Consider the following 24,619-nt stretch of genomic DNA (forward strand, 5'->3'; position numbering starts at 1 on the left):
GAATTGGATACTTGAGAGTCAAAGTACATGAAGAAGCACAGTTTTGAGCTAATCTATGAGCATATTAGTAAAAGGGTATTTACTTAAATATGTACTCTCCCTCTTTATGGAGGAAAAGCTAGATAGTGTTGACAAACAAGAAGAGCTTTTGCTGTTAAATAAAACTATAAACATGCATACTGTGTATTGTCTTGTTATATATAGTAGTTTTTCTTGTGCCTGCAAAACTCAAACAGTTTTACTGATCTTGTTGAAACAAACTCCCAGGTTCATTTAGAGCTGTGGTGAATGACACATTTTTAAGGGTTACAAAGATTTCCACTGGAATGGCTCTTTTGCTGTATGTTGTGGTGTCACTCTAGCAGAGCAACCAGAAAGTCTGCAGCTTTTTCTTTTTTAAATATAGGGATTAGCTATCCAAATACAAATTTGACTATATAATTAGACTACTTTTTTTAATTAATTCTGTACTTTTTTCCCTTCTGGTTTTTAAACTGGCAGAATTTTGCTAAAATTTAACCAATCTTATTAGAAATGTGAATTCTTAAAGTGACTCTTCTAAATATGAGAGACACACATGGATTGATATCGGTATCAGTTGAAAAATAAATATGGGTATTTTGCAACTGAAGTTTGGGTTCTGGTCATGTTGTTGTCCTGTGGCTGAATCTATATTACACATTTTTCTTTCCACTGTTACCAGCAGTCGTGGCAACCGTGGGAGCTCTAATTTAAACCGTCTGCCTGTATTTTACCATCATTTTGTGTATTCTGAACAAAAGGTGTATCAGCACATGTGGATTTGCATTGAAATAATTAAAGTTGTGAGTTTTATAACTGGTGGTGGTGATATGGTTCCAGTTACTGTGTATATAGGCCCTAACTCTGCTTGAAGCATGTTTAAATATATGATTAAAATGCTGTGGCAGACTACAATATTTACCCCCCACTGTTGGATCTGCTGTAGTGATAGCAGTAATGGACAACTCTTTGTTTTAAAAAAATAAATAGTGTAGCGAGAGTCTGAAATCTCTGCATGTGGGCTATATTAGTATTAGGCTGATAATAAACTGCAATGATTCACTCTGTAAATACCTAAGATAGCTCAGATCAAAGTTCTAGTTGTACAAATAGTGACTTTGATGGCTAAGTTTCTTAACCTAAAGTCTGCCATCTTGTGGTTGTAGTAAAAATCATATGAAAATGTGTTTTTTGAGCTTGCTCTGTGATTGGCACAAATATTTTAGCTGTTTGATGGCAGCAAACTGGGCTACAACTAAATATGTTCTCTCGTTGGTGCCAGTCATCTTTCTTTTATTTTGGCAAGAATATTTGTGTGTGCTTATTAGTAAATAAACCTAATTCCTGTATTCTTGCTGCTGACAAATACTGCTAATTGTGATCTTCAAAAGTTTCTTTAATTGGATATAGCCTTTTTATATTGTATAAAGAACAGGTCTTCTAGGCTTTTGTACTTTAAAAGAGGAGACTAAGTGGGGATATGATAGAGGTATATAAAATCATGAGTGGTGTGGAGAAAGTGAATAAGGAAAAGTGATTTACTTGTTCCCATAACATAAGAACTAGGGGCCACCAAATGAAATTAATGGGCAGCAGGTTTAAAACAAAAGGAAGTTCACACAGCATACAGTCAACCTGTGGAACTTCTTGCTTAAGGAGGTTGTGAAGGCTAGGACTATAACATGGTTTAAAAGAGAACTGGATAAATTCATGGAGGTTTTAATGGAGTCCATTAATGGCTATTAGCCAGGATGGGTAAGGAATGGGGTCGCTAGCCTCTGTTTGTCAGAAGATGGAGATGGATGGCAGGAGAGAGATCACTTGATAATTGCCTGTTAGGTTCGCTCCCTCTGGGACACCTGGTATTGGCCACTTTCAGTAGACAGGATACTGGGCTGGATGGACCTTTGGTCTGACCCAGTATGGATGTTCTTCTGGAAAAGTAATTCAGGAATGTCAAGTGTGCGCTTCTGGTTTTGCTGGGAAACTTTTATTTTCTTTTTTTGATCTTAATTAAAAGGAGTAGGAGGAGTTGTGAATCTTCAGCACAGATGTCCTTTGTTCAAGATATGAAAAATAATCACGCTTTCAAAAAGGATAACTAAAATTACTTTCCTCTCTTAGGCCTGGGCTACATTGTGGGGTTTCAAACTAAGATATGCAACTTCGGCTATGCTATTCGCATAGCTGAAATCGAAGCATCTTAGTTTGACTTACCTGGCCGTCCTCACGGCAGTGAGTCAACCATGGCGGCTCCCCTGTCGACTCTGCTTACTCCTCCTGCCGAGGTGGAGTACAAGCGTTGATTCGGGGATCGATTTATTGCGTCTAGACAAGACGCGATAAATAGATCCCTGATCGGTCACTACCTGCTAGTGAAGACGTAGCCTTAGAGCGACAAGGTGGATGAAGCAATATCTTCTATTGCAACAGTTCTCAACCAGGTCTGTGGCCCCGTGGGGATCTGCGAGCCCTTTCAAGGGGTCAGTGGGGCCCCACAGCTGAAGCCCCGATCCCCAGCGCCCCCCACTGGGCTGAAGTCCTGAGTCAGTCCTCTGAAATAGCACAGCATCTAGTCACTGAAGGATTATGATGGTTAAGATGTGTACTCTATGGCAAAGGCATGGATTCTACAGCACTGTCAGTGTATGAGATGAGAAATTCTGTGGCAGCTGAATTCAGCTGTGATGATTAAAATCAGCTGAGGATTTGGTCCATGATTGAGTTGACAGTGTTCCCTCAGGCAAGTTTAAATACGTATATTATTTAGGCCTGTCTATACTAGAAAAAATTGTTGTCACTGATTAGGTGCCTGCAGCTCTTGTAACACACTCCCTGTCCATGCAAAAACAAAATAAAACAAACCCTCCCAAGATTGCAGAAGCATTGCCAGCACCATGATAGTACCTCCTCTAGGCAAGTCTTAACTCCTCTACCTAGACTGAATCAAATTACTTCAGTGCAGGGAGGATGAGGACTACAGGTGTTACAGCTAAATCAGTGCAGCCAGCATTCTCATCTCCTTCGCAAAGTGGGTTTCTAGCCCACAATGTGCTCTGTTCCTCTCCATCTCTTTAGCCATCGGTCCGAAGAGTAGCAGAGATTCCAATTCTTACTGTTTGCACCTCCCACCACCAACAAAACACAAATTCAAGCAACGTACGGTACAGTCCTAATGGAAAAATATTCCTAACAAATCAACTTGGGATTTTTTGTAATAATAAAATGATTTCATTACAAAATGGTTTTAAACAACATTCTTTTAAAAAAATACTTACTCTCTTGACCCCTGTTAAAAAGTGGGTGAATAAGAGAAAGTAAAAGGGAACAACCTTTAAAATCCATAGGCCTGATTCCAACCCAGATTACCTCTTTGCATGGAAATACTTGTGGGAGGGGGTTGGTGAGAGAAAAACTCTAGAGTTTCCCAGATCATTTCATGGATTTGCCCTACTTTAGTATTAGCCATGGTTCTGCCTGGGAATTCCAGTGATTTTGCCAGGGCATGGGCTACCCATATGGAGGCTGTTTGTTATTGTGCTAGCCCTAGGACTGGTACGTCATTCCACTTCCTGTACATCTGCAACAGGAGCCTATTCCCTCCTTTAAGAGAGATTTCTCATTCCTAGGGGGCCTCCTGGATTAAAAGGGTAATATAGTTCCTATGGCCAATCACAAACAAGTTCTCCAGTAGATAACACCTTTGTTGTTTAATTCCTTTCCCTCACTCTCTCTTTCAACCTTTAGTCTGTTTTTCTATCTTTCCAGTCTTTTGAAATCAGCAGAGCTGCTCAAAAAAGTGAAAACAGAAGAAAAAACCCCAAAACATGATTGCATCTCTGCAGCACTCTCTGCGACATAAAATTGACAGCAAAGTGGGATTACAGCATTAGGTGGTTTTACATTGCAGCTGCACTGTAGTGAAAGGGTCAGTGTGCACAGGCAACATCAGATCCAAATGAAAATTGGCAAAAAGAACAGGAGTACTTAGAGACTAACCAATTTATTAGAGCATAAGTTTTCATGGGCTATAGCTTACTTCATCGGATGCATAGAATGGAACATATAGTAAGAAGATATATATATACATACAGAGAAGTTGCCATACAAACTGTAAGAAGCTAATTAGTTAAGATGAGCTATTATCAGCAGGAGAAAAAAAACTTTTGTAGTGATAATCAAGATGGCCCATTTAGACAGTTGACAAGAAGGTGTGAGGATACTTAACTTAGGGAAATAGATTCAATATGTGTAATGACCCAGCCACTCCCAGTCTCTATTCAAACCCAAGTTAATGGTATCTAGTTTGCATATTAATTCAAGTTCAGCAGTTTCTTGTTGGAGTCTGTTTTAGAAACTCTTCTGTTGCAAAATTGCTACCCTTAAATCTTTTACTGAGTGGCTAGAGAGGTTGAAGTGTTCTCTGAGTGGTTTTTTAAGGTTATGATTCCTGATGTCAGATTTGTGTCTATTTATTCTTTTCGTAGAGACTGTCCAGTTTGGCCAATGTATATGGCGGAGGGGCATTGCTGGCACGTGATGGCATATATCACATTGGTAGATGTGCAGGTGAATGAGCCCCTGATGGCGTGGTTGATGTAATTAGGTCCTATGATGGTGTCACTTGAATAAATATGTAGACAGAGTTGGCATCGGACTTGTTGCAAGGATAGGTTCCTGGGTTAGTGTTTTTGTTGTGTGGTTGCTGGACGGTATTTGCTTCAGGTTGGGGGGCTGTCAGTAAGCAAGGATTGGTCTGTTTCCCAAGATCTGTGAGAATGAGAGAGCATTTTTCAGGAAAATTGGGATATTTATAGGAGGACAAGCTGAGGCCGCTGAAGGTGTTTAATGCTGGCTCTGATTCAACATTTCTTATTTTTTTAAAAATTCTTTAGTCTTCATTTAATCATGGAATTCATTTAATCAATTTTCCCCACAAAACTTCCCCTGCCAAACTTTAGTGCAAGAGCACAGCAGTCCTGGAGGCAGCTCCACGCCTCTCTCCACCCTGCAACTTCTCTTCCCGCCCACTGGCCAGGTTGGAGGCAGGAAGCTTGAGCCAGGCAGTGCAGGGCAGCTGCTGCTCTGGCTGGTCCTATGGAGCAGGCAGGGTCAGCATTTTCCTCTCTTGCTGGTGCCCCAGGTTGAAGCTGCTCTTCAGCTGCCAGCCCCCTTTGTTCCCACGGAGGCAGCTGGTAAGAGCCCCCCAGGTGGGGAGACCTGGCCCTGTAGCCGGCAGACCCCTCTGGGGACAGGGACTGTTGGAGAGTCCTGCCAGAACAGATCCCTTAATACCCCTCTCCCTACACCCTGAGCTACTCCTGACTGCACACAGCCCCTAGTCCTGTGTCCTCTTCTCCCCGCCCCCCAGCCCCGCACTTGGAGCTATCCCATCTGCACACAGCCCTGAGCTATCCCCTCCGTGCATCCTAAGCTGTTTTTCAAACTTTTTGAGCTAAGCCCCCCCACATTTGAGTTATAATTTTTCATTGCATGCCCCCCACCAACACCCACACCCAACCCAGATGGGCTGGGTGGCCTGCAGAGGTGAGTCGGGGAGTGGAGGTGGCGCTCCCTCTTTGGACTATGCCATGTGGAGGTGACTCAAGCCCCACTGGCCTCTGCCCCCCTCCCTCAAAATAGAAGTCAAACTATGCCTATGTCCAAGACTCCTGAGGCTCTCCCGCCCTAGAGTTTTTATAGAATGTCAAGGAGGGGCCTCAGAGAGAAAAAGATTGAGAACCCCTGTTTTATTGGACCACCTTCTGTTGGGGTGAGAGAGAGAGAGAGAGAAGCTTTCGAGTGTCTCACCCTTCTTGTGTCTCTAATATCTTGGAACCACATGGCTACAGAAACATTGCATTTCCTCTCTGTATACCTTTCAGTCTCTTGTGATGTCATTTTATGAGTTCTGTGTTCACTGTTTAGAAATTCAAGTCTTGTCCACTCTCTGAAAGACTAATGTAAAACAAAACCAAATCAAAAGCCTCCCCAACTTTTTTTTTTGGAAGTCTGAATATCTTTTCTGATGGTAACATTCCATTTTTATTATAGCAGTTTAAACCTGCCTTCTGTGTGAGGCTATTCTAGCCAGTGGTGTGTTACTTGATTCCCTCTTCTCTTGGGCACCCGTGGGACAAAGGTGATGTGCTACTTAGCTGTTTAAAAAAAAAAAAAAGCTTCTATTGAATGGAGCAGATGGTAAAATTTAAAGAGTCAATTTAAATCACACTTATCTGAAACACTTAAGTACTTTTAAGAGTAATCTGTGGCAATACTTTTAACTGAAAGATTAAACATAAACTGAAAGAATCTTTTTACTTTGTTTATGGCAGAAGATTGTATGATTTTTTTTTTTTTTCCCCCCTGTGGTCATTCCCCTGAAGCAGAATTGGAATATTGTTTGTGCTAGCGTCTACTGGACAAAACTGTCTTCATTACTGTTTCGGAAAGCATGACTGGCTGTGTCTACCCTAAGAAAATGGGGAGATCCATAATTCTTCACCAGTGCAGTTCCATTTGCGGTCGTAACAGTGAGGTCATACCGTAGATGGGAGCTGGATATCTTTATCCTCATTTTGGCTGCTCAGATGAGTTTAGGCAGCATAGTGACAAAAACTAGCTCCGTCTAGGCTACCACCTCCCTTAGTGGAGACTTTGGATGTGAATAGTTATTAAAAGAAACCTCATCAGCAATTCAGTCTCTTAATTTGGACAGGTCTAGTTTGATAGAGCCAGTACAGTGGGTCAGGGAAATTCCCCGAATTCTGCAGTTGCAAAATGGAGAGGCTGGTGTGTGTGGGAAAGGGCCACTGGACCAATTATTTCTGTAAGGCTGCTCCAGGTAAGGAGCTGGCTTCGGCTTCTTTGCAGGCAGAGAAGTGGCTTCTGAGCATGTTTGAGGTAAGGGTCCTGGGCTAGCCTGTCTTGTCACTATTTCCTCCAAGGGTCAAGGGAAACTGGCAGTTAATTCTCTCCCCTTCCTCCAGAAAGGTGCGCTCTCTCAAGCGCCTTACAGATGAAAGATTTTTCAATTTGAAATTGAAAACTTTTATGTTAAATCCTAAACTTGTGAGACTTGTAATTTACATTAAATACAAAAATAAAAAAATTAAGCAGTGTATATTTGCTGCAGCATTTTAAGGAAAGTGAAACCAGTGACCTGATGTAAGTCATGGGCTGAACTTCTGGAACCAGGTTTAGTGAAAGTGCTAAACTTTTGACAGCAGTAGCCTCTTTGGTAGGTGCAGAAAATATTTTCATTTCATTTTAATCGACTAGTCCAGTTTAATGGCTAGTTAATTCAAAGTTAAGCAACTACCGTGTATACTCTATCATAAACTCGTTCGTTTATAAGCAGACTTCCGCACGATGGATAAGTAAAAATGGCAAATTTTTATGACCCATTCATAAACTGACCCTATAATTCAGGGGTCGGCAAACTTTGGCTCCTGGGCCATCAGGATAAGCCGTTGGTGGGCTGATACGGTTTGTTTACCTTGAGCGTCCGCAGGCAGGGAGGTAAACCTAAGTAAACAAAGTGTCCCAGCCTGCCAGTGGCTTACCCTGAAGGGCTGGGATAGGAACTGATGGGGAAATTTTTTGGTGGGAGGAGGGAGAAGTTGGAACCCTGTGACCACCCCCCACATGACCCCACCCCTAACTCGGGACCTCCCCACATGACCCCTCCCCATGTAACCCCATCCCTTCCCACCTTAGCTGGGGCGGGCCAGGGGAGGATGTCTTTGGCCTGGCTGTAGCCTGCTCTAGCCCCAGAGCTGCAGCTGCTTTGGAGGCTGCGGGGGAGCGGCCAGAAGAGGAGAGACTCTGGCCCCTCCTCTTCCCTTTTGGCTCTGCTGCCTCTCCTTGCCCCCTCTGTGGGGGGGATGGGGCTGTGTCCCACCTCTCCCCCTCTCTATACCCATTCATAAGCAGACTCCCTTCTTTGATGCTTCCTTTTTTTTTTTTTCCTAAAAAAATTTTGGCTTATGAGCGATTGTATATATGGTAATTGGGAGTTGAAAAAGCAGAAAAACTTGGAAGAGGAAAACAATCTGAATAAAACTAGGTGAGAAGTTGAGAACTACTACTTTCTAGACATCCTGTCCTTCCAGATTTTACAGTCAGCTCAATTTACTAGCTAAAGAAAGTACTTCATTTCTTTACACCAGTGTTATATGCAAAACATATTTTGATAATCTTATCAACCTTTTTTCTTGCGTATTCAGTATGTTTAAGATAGTTTTTAGCTAGTAAAAAAAACCCAACCTATACTGCTGTTTTTGTTAATTTTTAATTGAATTAGAATTTCCATCCAAATAGAGCTCATCACAAATTACAAATAGAAAATCATTCACCATTTTCTAACATAATAAAAATATAAAAATTAAGAAAACGAATAAACTTAAATTAAGCTATGTAATTGATTAAAAGTGTATTCTCCTGGTTAGCTCAAAAGTTCATATTTAGTATAAAAACCTGTATTTAGTTGCAAATCAACATATTTTAATGGCTACTAAGACAGCTTTTTATTTAGTTTTTAATGTCTGATATTTCTAGACATTTGTGTCACCAACTTCTCTGGTTTGTTCCAGCTATGCAAAAAAAGAAGCTGATCATAATGCAGCCCAAGTCAAGCTTCGGGAGTTTGAAGCAGCCCTAAATTCCAAAGAGGCTGCCCTGGCTACAGCACTTGGTGATAAGAAGAGCCTGGAAGGGGAACTTGAGGATTTGAGAGATCAGATCGCCCAGGTGAGATGAAGTGGTTCACAATCCAGTCTGCTGAACAGATTGGCTCTTTAGCCAACAAACCACCCCTTGTAAAAGAGCTAAGCTGACCATGTTCTCCCCAGTCTTTCCCTCCATGAGGGGACAGTAGATTCTGGTCTGAGAGTTTTTTGTAAAGGGTCATATTCCTTGAAGGAAATGAGTTTCCTGTTTTTTTTTTTTTTTTGTCCCCCATAGGTTGGGGCTGGGATGGGGGGGAGGCGATTGAGTTTGACACCCCCTTGTGCGTCCTCTTTCTTCCCCCCCCTCCCCCCGACCATCAGTTGATTGCTCCACCTGGTCTCAACATCTCTAGCATCTCCTGGCTCAGTCCTCCTCTCTTCTATATGTTACACTGCTAATGAAATTCTACACTTCGGAATTAAGTTCAGCATTTGAGAGGATTTCTTCAACATCAGAGGTGTCATCTGTACCCTTCCTTCTGTCCTCCTCTCCAGACACCTCAGCACCACCAAATCTGTTCAACTTTTGGATGATTGTGACGGTCCAATCCTTTTAGTAAACTATGCCAATATTTATTCATACACTTTCACTTACTGCTGGTAATTTTTCCACAAATGCATGTAATAGTGCTTGTCTTTTCTGACGTCACTGCAAAGCAGTCATTGGTATAGCATGAAGTTCTAATAACAATAGTACATCACGCTGATAGATGATCTACATCGGTTAAATGACAGGAAGAGATGCCAGTCACAGAACATCTGACTCTTTTCTTGTCCTCCCTTTACGTTTGTTGATGCTCTTGTCCAGTTAAATCACATTTTATCTACTTCCTTCTTCCTGCCTCCTTCAAAAGAACCCCAAACAAACCATAAACAAAAACAAGACTTCACAGGGTTGGAATCTAGAGAACCAACAGTAGTGCCAGACTTTTTTCCAGGTGCACCTGAGCTGCATCTCCGCTCCTTTAGGATTGCTCTAAAGAGGTGTATAGTAAGATGAGGCCCTGAAACATAAATCTTTGTATCAAAGGCCCAGTATGAGGCCTAAGGCCTGAGCTAAAGTAATGGTCAAGACTTTGCTAACATAAAGCAAAGTTTAAGCTATGAGCTTAATTGACCTACCTTAGTTGTTTGCCCACTATCTAACAAAGAGGGAAGAAAAGCTGTGCACTAGTTTTGTAGACATTACAAACAAACTATAGGTTTCAGAGTAGCAGCCGTGTTAGTCTGTATTCGCAAAAAGAAAAGGAGTACTGGTGGCACCTTAGAGACTAACAAATTTATTAGAGCATAAGCTTTCGTGAGCTACAGCTCACTTCATCGGATGCATCCGATGAAGTGAGCTGTAGCTCACGAAAGCTTATGCTCTAATAAATTTGTTAGTCTCTAAGGTGCAAACAAACTATAGGCTCTGCAACAGCAGTTAATAGATGTTTTCTAGAGCTATAGTGATATTGGTTGCTGAAGCTACCCAATTAGTCTTTGCCAAATAGAAAATCTTGACACCAACTAATTTCCACCAACTTGACATCAACTGATTTCTGAGCGATTAAAGGAAATGAATGACTACCTTTGAAAATGATAGTCCGTATTAACGTGAAGTACCCTGACTGTATCTGTAATGAACTACAAGATGAGGGTAAAACAGACTTTCTTGATGTAAGTGGTAAATTTAATAAATTTTTATTTCAATGGATAGTTCATTCTTAACTGCTGCTTAAAGATGTCAATAAGTGGTGTGTGAGAGATCTAATTAAGCCTAACTGTACTAATATTTTTTAGTTGGAAGCCTCCTTAGCTGCTGCCAAGAAACAGCTGGTAGATGAAACTTTAATGAAGGTGGATCTTGAAAATCGTTGTCAGAGTCTGACTGAAGACTTGGAGTTTCGTAAAAATATGTATGAAGAGGTAATTCTCTTTTAATACTAAGTTTTAGTTCTAGAGGAAGCAAATTTTAAACATTTTGGACCATTTTAGCTTGCTTATTGGGAATCCTGGTATATTTTTTTATTTGTATATTATGGAAGCATAAGAACTTAATCTAGAATGTGACATGACTGAAATAGCTTAATATTTTTTTACACTATATCGCTTTAAATAGTATAATCTGAAATTTAAGTCTTCTTTTTAAGATAAGGATTTCCACTTTCCTGTTATGTATGCGTGTTGAGGAGGAGCATGAGAGCAACGAAAAACATGTTTTAACACAGCATCCCTTACTCTGTGTCGGCATCTTTTTCCTTTCCAGTTTCATTTGCAACTTTGCTGCTATTACTGGTAAACGCCCTTTTGCAGAACCTAGGGAAGAGTGTGCAAATGTACTGCCTCTCCTCCCCAAACAGTGATTAGTGAAAATTTCTCAAGTGATGTCAAATGCACGGAATAAATGGAGGGGAAAACGTACATGTCTCGCCAAACTTTAAATGTAGCAAAAGTATACAGTCCTCAGAAATGTGATATTTCAAGTTGAAGGTGCTCCTCTAACACTCTCTTGTGATTAGTTATTCTCATGGGATGTAAAATTCAGTTTATGGTGTCAGATATGGAATCTGCTTTGTGAAATTTTTAGGTGTTCACCAGAGCATAATTTATCAAGATCTCTGGTGGATATGCTACTGGAAATATTCTTGTGAAATATTCCAACATTTATTCAGAACACTAGCTGAAAATGACATTATTTCACATTCTCATTATAGCAGCTTAAAATTGGACTCCCTTGGCTGTTGGTCTAAAGCTCATCTTGGCTGAAATCACCAGAATATTGTTAATGTTCCTGTGTTTTACCGAAAATTTCACTATTCCTGTTTTTCTTAGGAAATCAACGAGACAAGAAGGAAACATGAAACTCGCCTGGTTGAGGTGGATTCTGGGCGCCAAATTGAGTATGAACACAAACTGGCTCAAGCACTTCATGAAATGAGAGAGCAGCATGATGCACAAGTGAAGCTCTATAAAGAAGAGTTGGAACAGACTTATCATGCCAAGGTGAGCATCTCTCTTTATACTGCCACTTGACAGATTTTCTCTTGGGGGATTATAGTAATTCCAAATAACTATAAAACTATTTAAACTTCAAGGTGCATCAAGAACCTTGGGCAGGATTTAAAGTTTCATGTTCCTGGGTTTGAATTTTTAAATTTCTAGGCACATGTAAAATTTGATTTCCACTGGAAATAATTGTCCGGAAGTACCAGAATGTAGTGTCTTGGACTGCACTTGTGATGTGTAAAAAATGGGGAATATGACTAGTACTGTGAATTCCAGAAAATGTTTTACATGTGGATTTATATTAATATTGGTGGTGGGCAGGGTTTCCCCCCTTTTTTTTAATAAAACTAACTCGAATAGATGTTGCTGAAAAGGGTAACGTCCTTTGTGACAACACACAAAACATGGTTAAGCAGCAACTTTACCTCACCCACCCTTTCCTCTACAGGAGGAGCAGAGTGGAACTTGTACAGAAATAGATCACTTTATATAGTTCTTCTTTGAGTGCTTACTCACGTTGATTCCATTGTAGGTATGTGCGCAGCTCCATGCACAGTCGTCAGAGATTTTTGCCTTAGCGGTATATGTAGGTCAGCTGTGGTGCCCCCTTGAGTTCCATGCTCATGCGCTGGTATATTAGGTGCCGCCGACCCTATGCCCTCTCAGTTCCTTCATGACAGTTGGTCAGTGTCTCGTCTTGCATTGCAAGAGCATTAGCGGTTCTTTACAAGTTCTATCTTCTTTTTATATACTTTGTAGGTACTTCGTTAGCCATTAAGTTAAATGTTAGGTTAGTTTAGTAGTTAGTCCTAGCTGGGACTTCATGCCCCGTTCCCCTGGCTTCAAACCATGCTAGTCATGCAACAGACTGATGCCTATTAGTGACCCCCATGACAGTTGTTTGAAGTGCTTGGGAGAGTCCCATAGAAAGGACAAGTGCAGGATCTGTAAGAACTTTTGCCCTAGAACTCAAAAGGAGCGGGATATCTGCCTGAGGGCCCTCCTCATGGAGGCTGCGCTTCGTCCTGCATCTGAGCCCTCCTGCTCAATCCCACACTGAGCACTCCAGCATGGGTGTGGAGTGCACTGCTGGCATCGGGCTCTGCCTGGCATCATTCCCCCTTGGTGGTGCCTAAGAAACAACAAAAGAGCACCCCACCACTAGAGGGGAAAGGGGCATTGGGCAAAAGACCTATGTCAGGCCAAGTGCCTGCCCAGGATTTCATGGGGATGCCACTGAACTCTGACACGCCCAGCCCAGTCAGGGGTTCGACTTCCAGGAGTGGTAGGGGACCCCAGTTCTCCTAGGGCCTTCGTTGCCGAAGCGGACCCGGCAGCTAAAGAACAAGCAAGATGGCCAGCACGACAGATGCTGCACCAGGTGCCAGACTCGGCTAAGACACTGATACCTAAGGGCATACCAGTAATGGGACCCATCCCATAGGGCAGTGGAGCACCCTTGATCCCTGGACCACAGGCATAGATCCCCATCTCCGTAGCCTAGGACCCCAGCACCGCACCCTCAGTCTCCGGTTAGAAGGCCCAGGTCCCTGATGGCCCAGGTCTCCCTCTATGAGGCATGGGATACTGGAGTCGAGGCACCAGTCCTGGTACCGGCAAGCTTCCTGCCAAAGATTGCCATGGCGCAGGTCATCTTCACCAAGACGGTCTCCCAGATGTCAGTCCCCACTGGGGCGGGATCACTCCCTATCATGGCACCGGTCTCCACCTCCCTGATATTGCTTGTCAGGTGGGCACCGATCCTCGTCCTCACCTCAGCAGTTGCTGACTAGAGTCAGTCAGCAGACTCTCCTCGACGGCTCCATCCTGGTCTCTGGAAGGGCAACGCTCAGAGTTGGACTGGGAGTTCAGCCCTTCATCAAGGAGGGATGATTTGCTGTCAGCCAATGAGATTGGTACCGCATCTGCAGCAGCAGCATGGCAGCAGGGGCCTTCTCAATGGCCACACTGTAACCCATGGGGCATGCCCATAATGCTGGTCCCATATTCCCACCAGTCCTCCCTGTCTGCCTTGGACAAACTGCCTACAGCACCGGATTTGGAACACAGTACTGAATCAGATGCAGGGGCAATGCATCGGACTCCAACGTCTAAGGAGTTGTCCTGCAGCGGGAAGGGGATCCCGCCCCTACCCCAGTGGTGCAATCGTTGTTGTTGTCTATAGACAAACTAGTGGCAGTAGTCTCTCCCAAATGGGCAGTACTCCCGACAACTTCAAGATGCACCAGGCCCCCCTTCAAATTGGTAGCCACCCTTTTAACTTAAAAATTGAGTCTGCAGAGGAGTCAGACGACCTCTTTAACGTTATATCCTCCTCCAACCAGGTCCGGTTTGCGCTGCCTGTCCACCCACAGGTCCTTAGGATTGTCAAATCGCTGTGGCAGACCCCCTCTTACATTTTCCCTACTTCTAAGAAGGCAGAAAAGAAGTACTACATCCCTACAAAAGGGTTCAAATATTAGTACATACACATTAGTACATAGTACTCCAGCAGGGTCGCTGGTCGTGTCCGCTGTTAATGAAAGGGACAGGCAGGGCCAAATCAGTGGCATGCTGAAAAACAAAGACCCCAAGAGACTGCATTTGTTTGTCAGAAAAGTTTATTTGATGGCCAGCCTGCAATTTTGGGTGTCTAACCACCAGACCCTGTTAGGCAGGTACAATTTTAACCTGTGGGACTTCCTTAGCAAATTCAAGGAGGCCCTCCCACAGGACTGAGCCCAGGAGTTCCACTGCTGGGCTTTCTTCCACTAAAGGGGCGGTGATGGGCCCTCCAGATGGTCTGGGACGCTACGGATTCGATAGCCAGGGTGGTTGCCTCTGCGGTGGTCATGAGGCGCAGCTCCTGGTTGCAGTCCTCTGGGTTATCCCTGGAGATGCAGGCCACCATTCAGGGCCTCCTGTTTGAGGGGGCATGGCTCTTCTCCAAGCTCTCACATGCAAAGCTCTACAGCGTTGAAGACTCCCATGCCACCCTCTGCTCCTTGGGCCTTAATACTCCTGAGGAGGCCAGGAAGCTGTTCCATCTTCTGCCTCCTCTGCCTCCCTAGTCTAGGTCTTGCAGGACTCCCCGGCTGAGTACCTACAGTAGAAATGATAGAAACCAATGGTCTGAGCAGCGACTTCCTGTCTTCCTGTTCGTCTGCTCAGCATGGCCCTTTCAGGAACCAAGGAGGCCAGAAAAAGGCATTTTGAGGATGTGCTTGAGGACGGTGCCCCAGTCACTTCCCAAGATCCACCGTCCCGCTCTTTCCTCAACTGTTTGTTTGTGCCCCTTCTGGTCGGCCTGGTCATGGCTGATCTCAGACCATTGGGTGCTCGATACGATATCTTGAGGAGTATCCCAAGAAAGGGGAAAAAAATTCATAGGCAGGAGTTGTAGACCAAGCTGGATGAGCAAGCATCTTAGAGAGGTGATTAAGAAGAAGCAGAAAGCATACAGGGAGAGGAAGATGGGAGGGATCAGCAAGGAAAGCTACCTTATTGAGGTCAGAACACGTAGGGGTAAAGTGAGACAGGCTAAAAGTCGAGTAGAGCTGGACCTTGCAAAGGGAATTAAAACCAATAGTAAAAGGTTCTATAGCCATATAAATAAGAAGAAAACTAAGAAAAGTGGGGCTGCTAAACACTGAGGATGGACTAGAGGTTAAGGATAATCTAGGCATGGCCCAATATCTAAACAAATACTTTGCCTCAGTCTTTAATAAGGCTAAAGAGGATCTTGGGGATAATGGTAGCATGAGTAATGGGAATGAGGATATGGAGGTAGATATTACCATATCTGAAGTAGAAATGAAACTCAAACAGCTTAATGGGACTAAATCGGGGGGCCCAGATAATTTTCATCCAAGAATATTAAAGGAATTGGCACCTGAAATTGCAAGCCCATTAGCAAGAATTTTTAATGAATCTGTAAACTCAGGAGTTGTACCGTATAATTGGAGAATTGCTAATATAGTTCCTATTTTTAAGAAAGGCGGGGGGGGAAAGTGATCGGGGTAACTACAGGCCTGTTAGTTTGACATCTGTCGTATGCAAGGTCCTGGAAAAAAAATTTGAAGGAGAAATTAGTTAAGGACATTGAAGTCAATGGTAAATGGAACAAAACACAACATGGTTTTACAAAAGGTTGATCATGCCAAACCAACCTGATCTCCTTCTTTGAGAAAGTAACAGATTTTTTTAGATAAAGGAAACGCAGTGGATCTAATTTACCTAGATTTCAGTAAGGCATTTGATACTGTGCCACATGGGGAATTATTAGTTAAATTGGAAAAGATGGGGATCAATATGAACATCGAAAGGTGGATAAGGAATTGGTTAAAGGGGAGACTTCAATGGGTCCTACTGAAAGGCGAACTGTCAGGCTGGAGGGAGGTTACCAGTGGAGTTCCTCAGGGATCAGTTTTGGGACCAATCTTATTTAATCTCTTTATTACTGACCTTGGCACAAAAAGTGGGAGTGTGCTAATAAAGTTTGCAGATGATACAAAGCTGGGAGGTACTACCAATTCAGAGAAGGATCAGGATATTATACTGGAGGATCTGGATGACCTTGTAAACTGGAGTAATAGTAATAGGATGAAATTGAATAGTGAGAAGTGTAAGGTTATGCATTTAGGGATTAATAACACAAATTTTAGTTATAAGCTGGGGACGCATCAATTAGAAGTAACTGAAGAGGAGAAGGACCTTGGAGTATTGGTTGATCATAGGATGACTATGAGCTGCCAATGTGATATGGCTGTGAAAAAAGCTAATGCGGTTTTGGGATGCATCAGGAGAGGTATATCCAGGAGGGATAAGGAGGTTTTAGTACCCTTATACAAGGCACTGGTGAGACCTCATCTAGAATACTGTGTGCAGTTCTGGTCTCCCATGTTTAAAAAGGATGAATTCAAACTGGAGCAGGTTCAGAGAAGGGCTACTAGGATGATCCGAGGAATGGAAAATTTGTCTTATGAAAGGAGACTTAAGGAGCTTGGCTTGTTTAGCCTAACTAAAGAAGGTTGAGGGGAGATACGATTGCTCTCTATAAATATATCAGAGGGATAAATTGAGGAGAGGGAGAGGAATTATTTAAGCTCACACCAATGTGGACACAAGAACAAATGGGTATAAACTGGCCACCAGGAAGTTTAGACTTGAAATTAGACACAGGTTTCTAACCATCAGAGGAGTGAAGTTTTGTAATAGCCTTCCAAGGGAAGCAGTGGGGGCAAAAGATCTATCTGGCTTTAAGATTCTACTTGCTAAGTTTATGGAGGAGATGGTATGATGGGATAATGTGATTTTGGTAATTAATTGATCTTTAAATATTCAGGGTAAATAGGCCTAATCCCCTGGGATGGGATGTGAGTTACTACAGAAAATTCTTTCCTGGGTATCTGGTTGGTGAATCTTGCCCATATGCTCAGGGTTTAGCTGATCGCCATATTTGGGGTCGGGAACGAATTTTCCTCCAGGGCAGACTGGAGAGGCCCTGGAGGTTTTTCGCCTTCTTCTGTAGCATGGGGCACAGGTCACTTGAGGGAGGATTCTCTGCTCCGTAAGTCTTTAAACCACGATTTGAGGACTTCAATAGCTCAGACATAGGTGAGGTTTTTCGTAGGAGTGGGTGGGTGGATTCTGTGGCCTGCATTGTGCAGGAGGTCAGACTAGATGATCAGAATGGTCCCTTCTGACCGTAGTATCTATGAATCTTCAGGTTACACCCTGCAGTTCATGGCTGACCCTCCCTTCCACCCCCTTCAGGGACCCATCTCACAAGCAACTTCTCTCCCAAGAGGTTGAGAACCTCCTGCATCTGGGGGCAGTGGAGGGGGTCCCTCAGGACATGAAAGGAAAAGGGTTCTTCTCCCACTACTTTCTAATCCCAAAAGCAAACATGGGCCTCAGACCCATTTTGGACCTGTGTTGTCTTAACAAGTCCTCTCAAGAAGTTGAAGTTTCGTGTGGTCTCCCATTGTCTCAATCATTCCCTCTCTGGATCCGGGAGACTGGTACGCTGCCCTCGACTTGAAAGACGCATATTTCCATTTTTCTAGGGCACAGGTGCTTCCTCCATTTTGTGCTGGGCCAGCGCCATTTCCAGTTCATGGCGCTGCCCTTTGGTCTCTCATCAGCCCCAAGCATATTCACAAAGTGTGTAGCACTAGTGGCCGCCTACCTGAGGTGTCGGGGCATTCAAATTTACCTGAACCTTGATGACTGGCTAATAAAGGACCAGTCCCAGGATCAGGTGCAGCAGATTCTCAATCTGGTTTGCTCCACCAGTTGTGACCTGAGGCTCTTAATAAACGAGGGAAATCTATCTTAATTCCAGTGTAACACACACAGTTCATTGGAGTGCTCCTCGATTCCAGCCAGTGTCTTCCTTCCCCAAGGCTTGGTTCCAAGCCAGAGTGGACATCATCTCGTGCATGCAAGCCCACCCTCTCACCACCGCTCGCATATGTCTGCGATTGTTGGGCCAGATGGCGCCCTGCATTTATGTGATTCGGCACACGTGGCTCCACCTCAGGCCCCTGATGGCATGGCTGGCGTCTGTCTACATACCCAACAGACGCAGCGTGGACTGTGTGATCAGGGTCCTGGACCACGTACTGTTGTCACTCACCGGGTGGCAGAATCCTGCATAGTTGTTGGAGGGAGTTCCCTTTGTGGTTCCTTCCCCCTCAGTGACCCTAATTTCCAATACCTCAGACCAGGGGTGGGGAGTCCACCTGGGCAATCTCAGTACAAGGTCGTTAGTCAAGTCACGATTGCTCCCTACGCATCAATGTCAGGGAGCCAGAGCGGTTCGCTTAGCTGCCAGCCCTTCCTACCCAAGAAGCAAGGTGGTCCAGGTCCCGATGGATAATGCAGCAGCTATGTTCTGTATCAGCAAGCAAGGCGGAGCCAGATTGTCTGCCCTTTGCCAAGAAGCCCTCAGGCTCTGGGACTTGTGTATAACACGGCATCCATCTCGTAGTGGCACACCTCCCTGGGGCCAGGAACGCTTTGGCAGATTGCCTCATTAGGACTTTCTGGTCTCGCCAGGAGTGGTCCCTTCATCTGGAAGTGGTCAGCATCATCTTCCAGAGGTGGGGGACTCCCCAGGTAGATCTGTTCATGTCTAGGCAGAACAGGAAATGACGCGTTTCCTGCTCTATTCGGGGGATCGATAGAGGCTCCCTTTTGGACCCTTTTCTGCCCCCATAGACGGCGACTTTGTTGTACGGCTTCCCACCCAATGCCTTTAATTCACAGGGCCTTCATGAAGATCAAACAGGACAGGGTGAAGGTGATCCTCATAGTGCTGGCTTGGTTGCGCCAGCACTGGTTCAGCACGCTTCTGGTCCTCTCAGTGGCTGCTCCATTACAGCTACCGCTCAGGCCGGACCTGCTGTCCCAGAATCATGGCAGTCTTCTGCATCTAAACCTGGTGGTGCTGCACCTGATGGCTTGGCTGCCACATGGTTAAATGAGGAGCAGGAGTGCTTAGCTGGTGTCAAGTCCTGTTGAGCAGCAGAAAGCTCTCCATCAGAGCAACCTGCCTGGCCAAATGGAAGCAATTCACTTGTTGGACCTCGGATAAAGGCATTCGACCCCGAGTAGGCCTTGCTGCAGTTAATCCTGGACTAGCTTCTGCATCTCTAGCTTCAAGGCCTGTCCATTTCATCTATCAAGATCCACTTGGCTGCTTTCTCAGCCTTTCATCCACCACTCAAGGGTAGGTTGGTTTTTGTCCAGGATATGACTGGTAAGTTCCTCAAGGGCCTTGAATGTCTCTACTCACACGTCAGGGATCCTGTTCCTTTGTGGGACCTGAATCTTGTGCTGTCATGGCTCACGGGACCCCATTTTGAGCCTCTGGCTTTCTGCTCTCTCCTCATTTCCTGAAAGGTCGCGGTTCTTATAGGTCGCAATAACATCTGTCCACCGGGTCACTGAGATTAGGGTGCTTCCTTGGAACTGCCCTATATGGTTTTTTTTGTTTGTTTTTTACAAAGTCCAGTTGCGACCACACCCTGCTTTCCTGCCCAAGGTGGGGTCTCGGTTTCATACGGGCCAGGACATTTACTTACCTGTCTATTTTCCAAAGCTGCATAGGTTGGAGGAGGAGCATAGGTTGCGAAGAGAGTGCTAGTCTCCTACATTGAGAGGACCAAGCCATTCCGCAAGTCTATGCAATTGTTTGTCGCGCTGGCCTACAGGATGAAAGGTTGTACAGTGTCTGCTCAAAGAATTTCTTCTTGGATCACTGCCTGCATTCGCTGCTGCTACAATCAGGCAAGGGTGCCCCCTCTGGCGATTCTAACAGCTCACTCAACCAGGGCGCCAGTCTCTTTGGCAGCTTTCCTAGCCCAAATGTCTATCCAGGACATCTGTCGGGTGGTCACCTGGTCGTCTATCCAGATGTTCAAGTCCCATTACGCACTTAACCAGCAAGCCCAGGACAATGCTGGCTTTGGCAGAGCAGTTGCAAGCCGTTAAACTATGAACTCCAGGCAAGCACTCAAAGAATAAAAAACGGTTACCCAAGTTTTCTTAACTGTTGATATGTGTTGCTCATGTCCATTCCATTACCTGCTCTCCTATTCCTCTGTTGGAGTTGCCAGCAAGAAGGAACTGAGGGGGCGTAGGGTCTGCGGTGTCTAATATACCAGCGCCTGAGCGTGGCACTCAAGGGAGCGCCACAGCCAACCCTACAGATACCGCTAAGGCAAAAATCTGACTGTGCACGTGGGCACGCACACACCTAGAACGGAATGGACATGAGCAACGCATCTTGAACAACAGTTACAGAAAGTTAGATAGGTTTTTTTGTTTCTTCCTTCCTGTGCCTGGATGATTCAGCATTTCTGTAAACAGACTCCTGTCAATTTAAACTCCCTTCAGCTTGCTTTTTCATGTTCATGTGCACGGATTTCATGGTAGGTAAAACTCATGTGCACTGATAAAAGATAATTTGCATAGTGTAGTTAGAATAAATTGCTACTGATAGTTATACTCAGATTAATCTTCCTTGAAAAACTTGAATTGAATTTTGGAATGATTTCCTCCTTTAAAGTCTAGCCCAAAATTTAGGGACTAGATCTATTTTTACTAGCCTAAAACAGCTTAATGAACTGTAGGTTTTTTCCTCAAACTTCTGTGTGTGCTGTTCTATTTTAGTCAGTACTTTTGACCATATTTGACTTTTTTTTTTTTAAGTTGAATTTATAGTGCTGCCTAAGCTATCTGCGCCACTGTGTTCACTTCTTTTGAAAAAAATTAATTTCCACAGTTGCTAATATATTTTTTAAATAGCAAATTATTTAAGGAAGGTGGTGGTTTTAAGAGAAGGAATGTGATTGCTCAAGGGATTGGTAGTGTGGTATAAAGTCTCTTTATTTGGGACATCCCAATACACTGATTGAAAAAGTAACACTAGTAACTTTTGTTGGTGATCTTGGTCAAGTGCCTGCACAGGCAACACCACAATAGAAGCCCTTGTTTGGCATTCTTAGGGCCAAAGAATGAACGGCTTGAAAACTGAATTTGCCTCTGGATGAAGACTTTTGCAGTTCTAATTTGGGACATGTTGACGGGGTGAGTGGGGGAAGCTTGTACTGCTGTTTGTTCCTAGCACTGAACCAGATTTTGACTCCCAGGAAAATGAATCCCGCACTGTGTAATTGAGCAAGTGTAGTGCTCAACTAATTACCAAAAAGGCAGCATGATGCTTTTCCTGTATTGCAGACAGGAACTTTGTGGTTTATTAGTAATACGACATGAAATTTCTTTAGGTGACCAATGCTTGCTTGCTTATTTAGTAGCAAGTCTTTTGAGACTGATGTGCAATTTGCCTTGTTATAGCTTGAGAACGCCAGACACTCCTCTGAAATGAGTAGTTCTGCAGCCAATACAGTAAGAGAAGAACTGACAGAAAGTCGCATGCGGATTGAAAGCCTCTCCTCCCAGCTTTCAAGTCTACAAAAAGAGGTAATAAATCACCTGGGATTTAGACCTAGTCCCTGTAATAGAATTTGATTTAAAACCCCGAGGGGCGGGGGGGGGTTGTTGTGTGGTTTTTTTGGTTTTTGTTTTTTTTGTTGGTTGGGTATTTTTTGTTTGTTTGTTTGTTTGTTTTGTTTGCCACCTTATCTGTGCTATCCTCTGGGATGGAGATGATAGGAGCATTGAAACATTTGCAGCTGCAGGAGGAAAAAAAGGGAAAGTAGTATTTAAAAAGACCCATTGTAGAGAACAATGGGCAGACTCTTCCACGTGAACTAAGCTGTTCACATTACATAGCACATATGCTTTCGGTAAGAGGTTGCATTTTGCCTCTTATATTGAGGGCCTGCCGGTTTGGTGTGTGAGATCATACATGCAGGGCCGGGCAACAGAATTTGGCTTGCAGGCAGCCATGGTAAGCCAGTCTTCTGGCTTCTTCAACCTTCATAACGTGGGAATGGTTTCAAACTGCAGCGCCCTCCTTTTCCCATACCAAGCACCCGTTGGGTTGGTCATTTTAAAAGGAAGGGCTGCAGTTTTCGGGATAACATGCAGCATAACTTATTCTCTGGGATGATCACTTCACCCCTTCTCCCACTGAGTGACTAGTATCAGGGAAGATCCTTGCCAGCCAAACGCAAACAGCTCAGCGTGAAGACCGCCCGTCGCCCCCCCCAGCGAGGCTAAAAGCGGGGATGATTTCTTTTTAGCCTTAGGCAAACAGCCCAGCAGAAACAGCCACCTCCGAATGTCCCCTTTAATAATGTTCCTGGAGGATTTCCACTCCATCCCCAGACATGTTAACAGACTTTTCCAGTAACTGTACTGGCTGCGAATTCATCCCAAGTCTTCAGGGCAAATTAATCTTAAACACGCTTGCTTTTAAACCATGTATTATACTTAAAAAGGTACACTCACCAGAGGTGCCTTCTCTGGCTTCATGATCCGGGAGCCTGCCTTCGGAGGGTTGGGAGGGTATTGGCTCCAAGGTGATAAACAGTTCCTGGCTGTCGGGGAGAATGGTTTCTCTGCTTGACTGTTTTGTGCTATCCTTTTCCTCGTCCCCCAAATCCCCATCTCTGTTGCATGAGACTCCCCCCGCCTTCCCCCTTGCAGGTGTCCACAGACAGGGGTGGGTAGTGGTAGGGGCACCCCCTAAAATTGCATGCAGCTCATCATAAAAGCGGCATGTCTGGGGCTGTGACCCGGAGCAGCCGTTTGTCTTTGTTTTTTTGGTAGGCTTGCCTGAGCTCCTTAATTTTCATGTGGCACTGCTGCGAGTCTCTGTTATAGCCTCTGTCCATCATGCCCTTGGAGATTTTTTTCAATATATTGGCATTTCGTCTTTTGGAACGGATAGAACAGATTCATCTCCCCATACAGTGATGAAATAGAGTACCTCCCATTCGGTCCATGCTGGAGCTCTTTTGCGATTTTTGGGACTGCATGGTCACTTGTGCTGATGAGCTCGCCATGCTGGCCAAATAGGAAATGAAATTCAAAAGTTCCCGGTACTTTTCCTGTGTACCTGGCTAGTGCATCTCAGTTGAAAGTGCTGTCCAGAGCTGTCACAATGGAGCCCTCTGGGATAGCTCCCAGAGGCCAATGCCGTCTAATTGAGTCCACACTACCCCATATTCGACCCAGCAATGTCGATTTCAGTGCTAATCCCCTTGTTGGGGAGGAGTACAGAAATTGATTTTAAGAGCCCTTAAAGTTGACAAAAATGGCATTGTCGTGTGGACGGGTACAGTTAAATCAATCTAACGCAGCTAAATTCGACCTAAACTCGTAGTGTAGACCAGGGCTAAGTGTTTAATGACTTGTGAAGTAGCTTCTGTTTTGCTCAGTCTGCAGTTTCGATCATTACAAGCAAAAAAAAAAAAAAAAAAAACAGGTTTTAACTAATGCAGGTTCTGTGGTATTTGACTTGGAAATGGCCAGGGCCCTGGTGTAGTGTTTTCTTGAGAGATGTTGTTCTGCTTCAAGAATTACAAGGTTTTATTTTCATCTCATGTCTCTCTACCCCATTGTACTGTTTGTCCTCTCTGCTATATGGGTTCTTCTGCACTCATCACCGTAGTATCTGAGCAGGTGGGCATTAAGCAATGTGGTATTTGTCACATGTTCTCTCATCCTCTTCCAAGTATATGTAGAGTGTGTTCTATGAACGTTATTTTATATTCACACATACTGCTGTATGTTTAAAAAAAGCAAGGTCAAATAAATGCATCTTGCACTCGGAGCACTAAGTGATGAGGGTTGTGGTGATCCTTGGTTCCTGTCTGAATTAATTTCACCGTCTTCAGCTGGCCCCTGAGAAATTCAGTCTCCTGATAGATGAGCTTTACTTTTTATTGTATGCAGTTCTGTTGTGCTAGAGGACCAAAGTTGTTTGATCCAGGTTTTCATTCGAGAGCTTTAATGGAACTTTTAGATACCTTGGGCCCAGGCCTTTAAATGCTTTGAAGATAAGGACTGAGACATCGAACTTGATTCGGTAGTCAGTCGGGAGAGGTGCATGTATTATAGTGTGTTACTATAAGAAACTACAAAGTAACATTTGAAGTGAGGTTATTAAGAAAGCCATAGTGAAACCAAAAAAGCCCTTATTTGTATTATTGTAGAGCCTAGGAGCCCTAGTCATGAACCAGGACCCCACTGTGCTAGGCACTCTACAAACACAAAACAAAAACTTTATTAAGTTTCTGTTTTCAAGGTAGCTGAAATAACGTTAAGAAAATAGTTATTCTATATAGTGAGGATTTGAGGCCTTAAACAATTGAGACCTACTCTTGCCTGGTAACTCTGTACTATTTACACTACATAAATATTATATCTTCAACTAAAGAGAATTTTATCAACTCCCTAGGAAA

General features: G+C 43.9%; 1 protein-coding gene across 2 annotated transcripts in view; it reads left to right on the forward strand.

Moving 5' to 3' along the window:
* The window catches only part of LMNB1 (lamin B1), a 42,765-nt gene that overhangs the window by 9,519 nt on the left and 8,627 nt on the right, over positions 1–24,619 (forward strand). For both annotated transcript variants that reach the window (XM_038402065.2, XM_038402066.2), the window contains exons 2-5: positions 8,616–8,772; positions 10,533–10,658; positions 11,565–11,735; positions 21,603–21,728. In XM_038402065.2, coding sequence (XP_038257993.1) covers positions 8,616–8,772; positions 10,533–10,658; positions 11,565–11,735; positions 21,603–21,728 — 580 coding nt within the window. The remainder of the gene's footprint in view (positions 1–8,615; positions 8,773–10,532; positions 10,659–11,564; positions 11,736–21,602; positions 21,729–24,619) is intronic.

Source organism: Dermochelys coriacea, chromosome 5, assembly GCF_009764565.3.
Source record: "Dermochelys coriacea isolate rDerCor1 chromosome 5, rDerCor1.pri.v4, whole genome shotgun sequence".
Classification (NCBI taxonomy): domain Eukaryota; kingdom Metazoa; phylum Chordata; order Testudines; family Dermochelyidae; genus Dermochelys; species Dermochelys coriacea.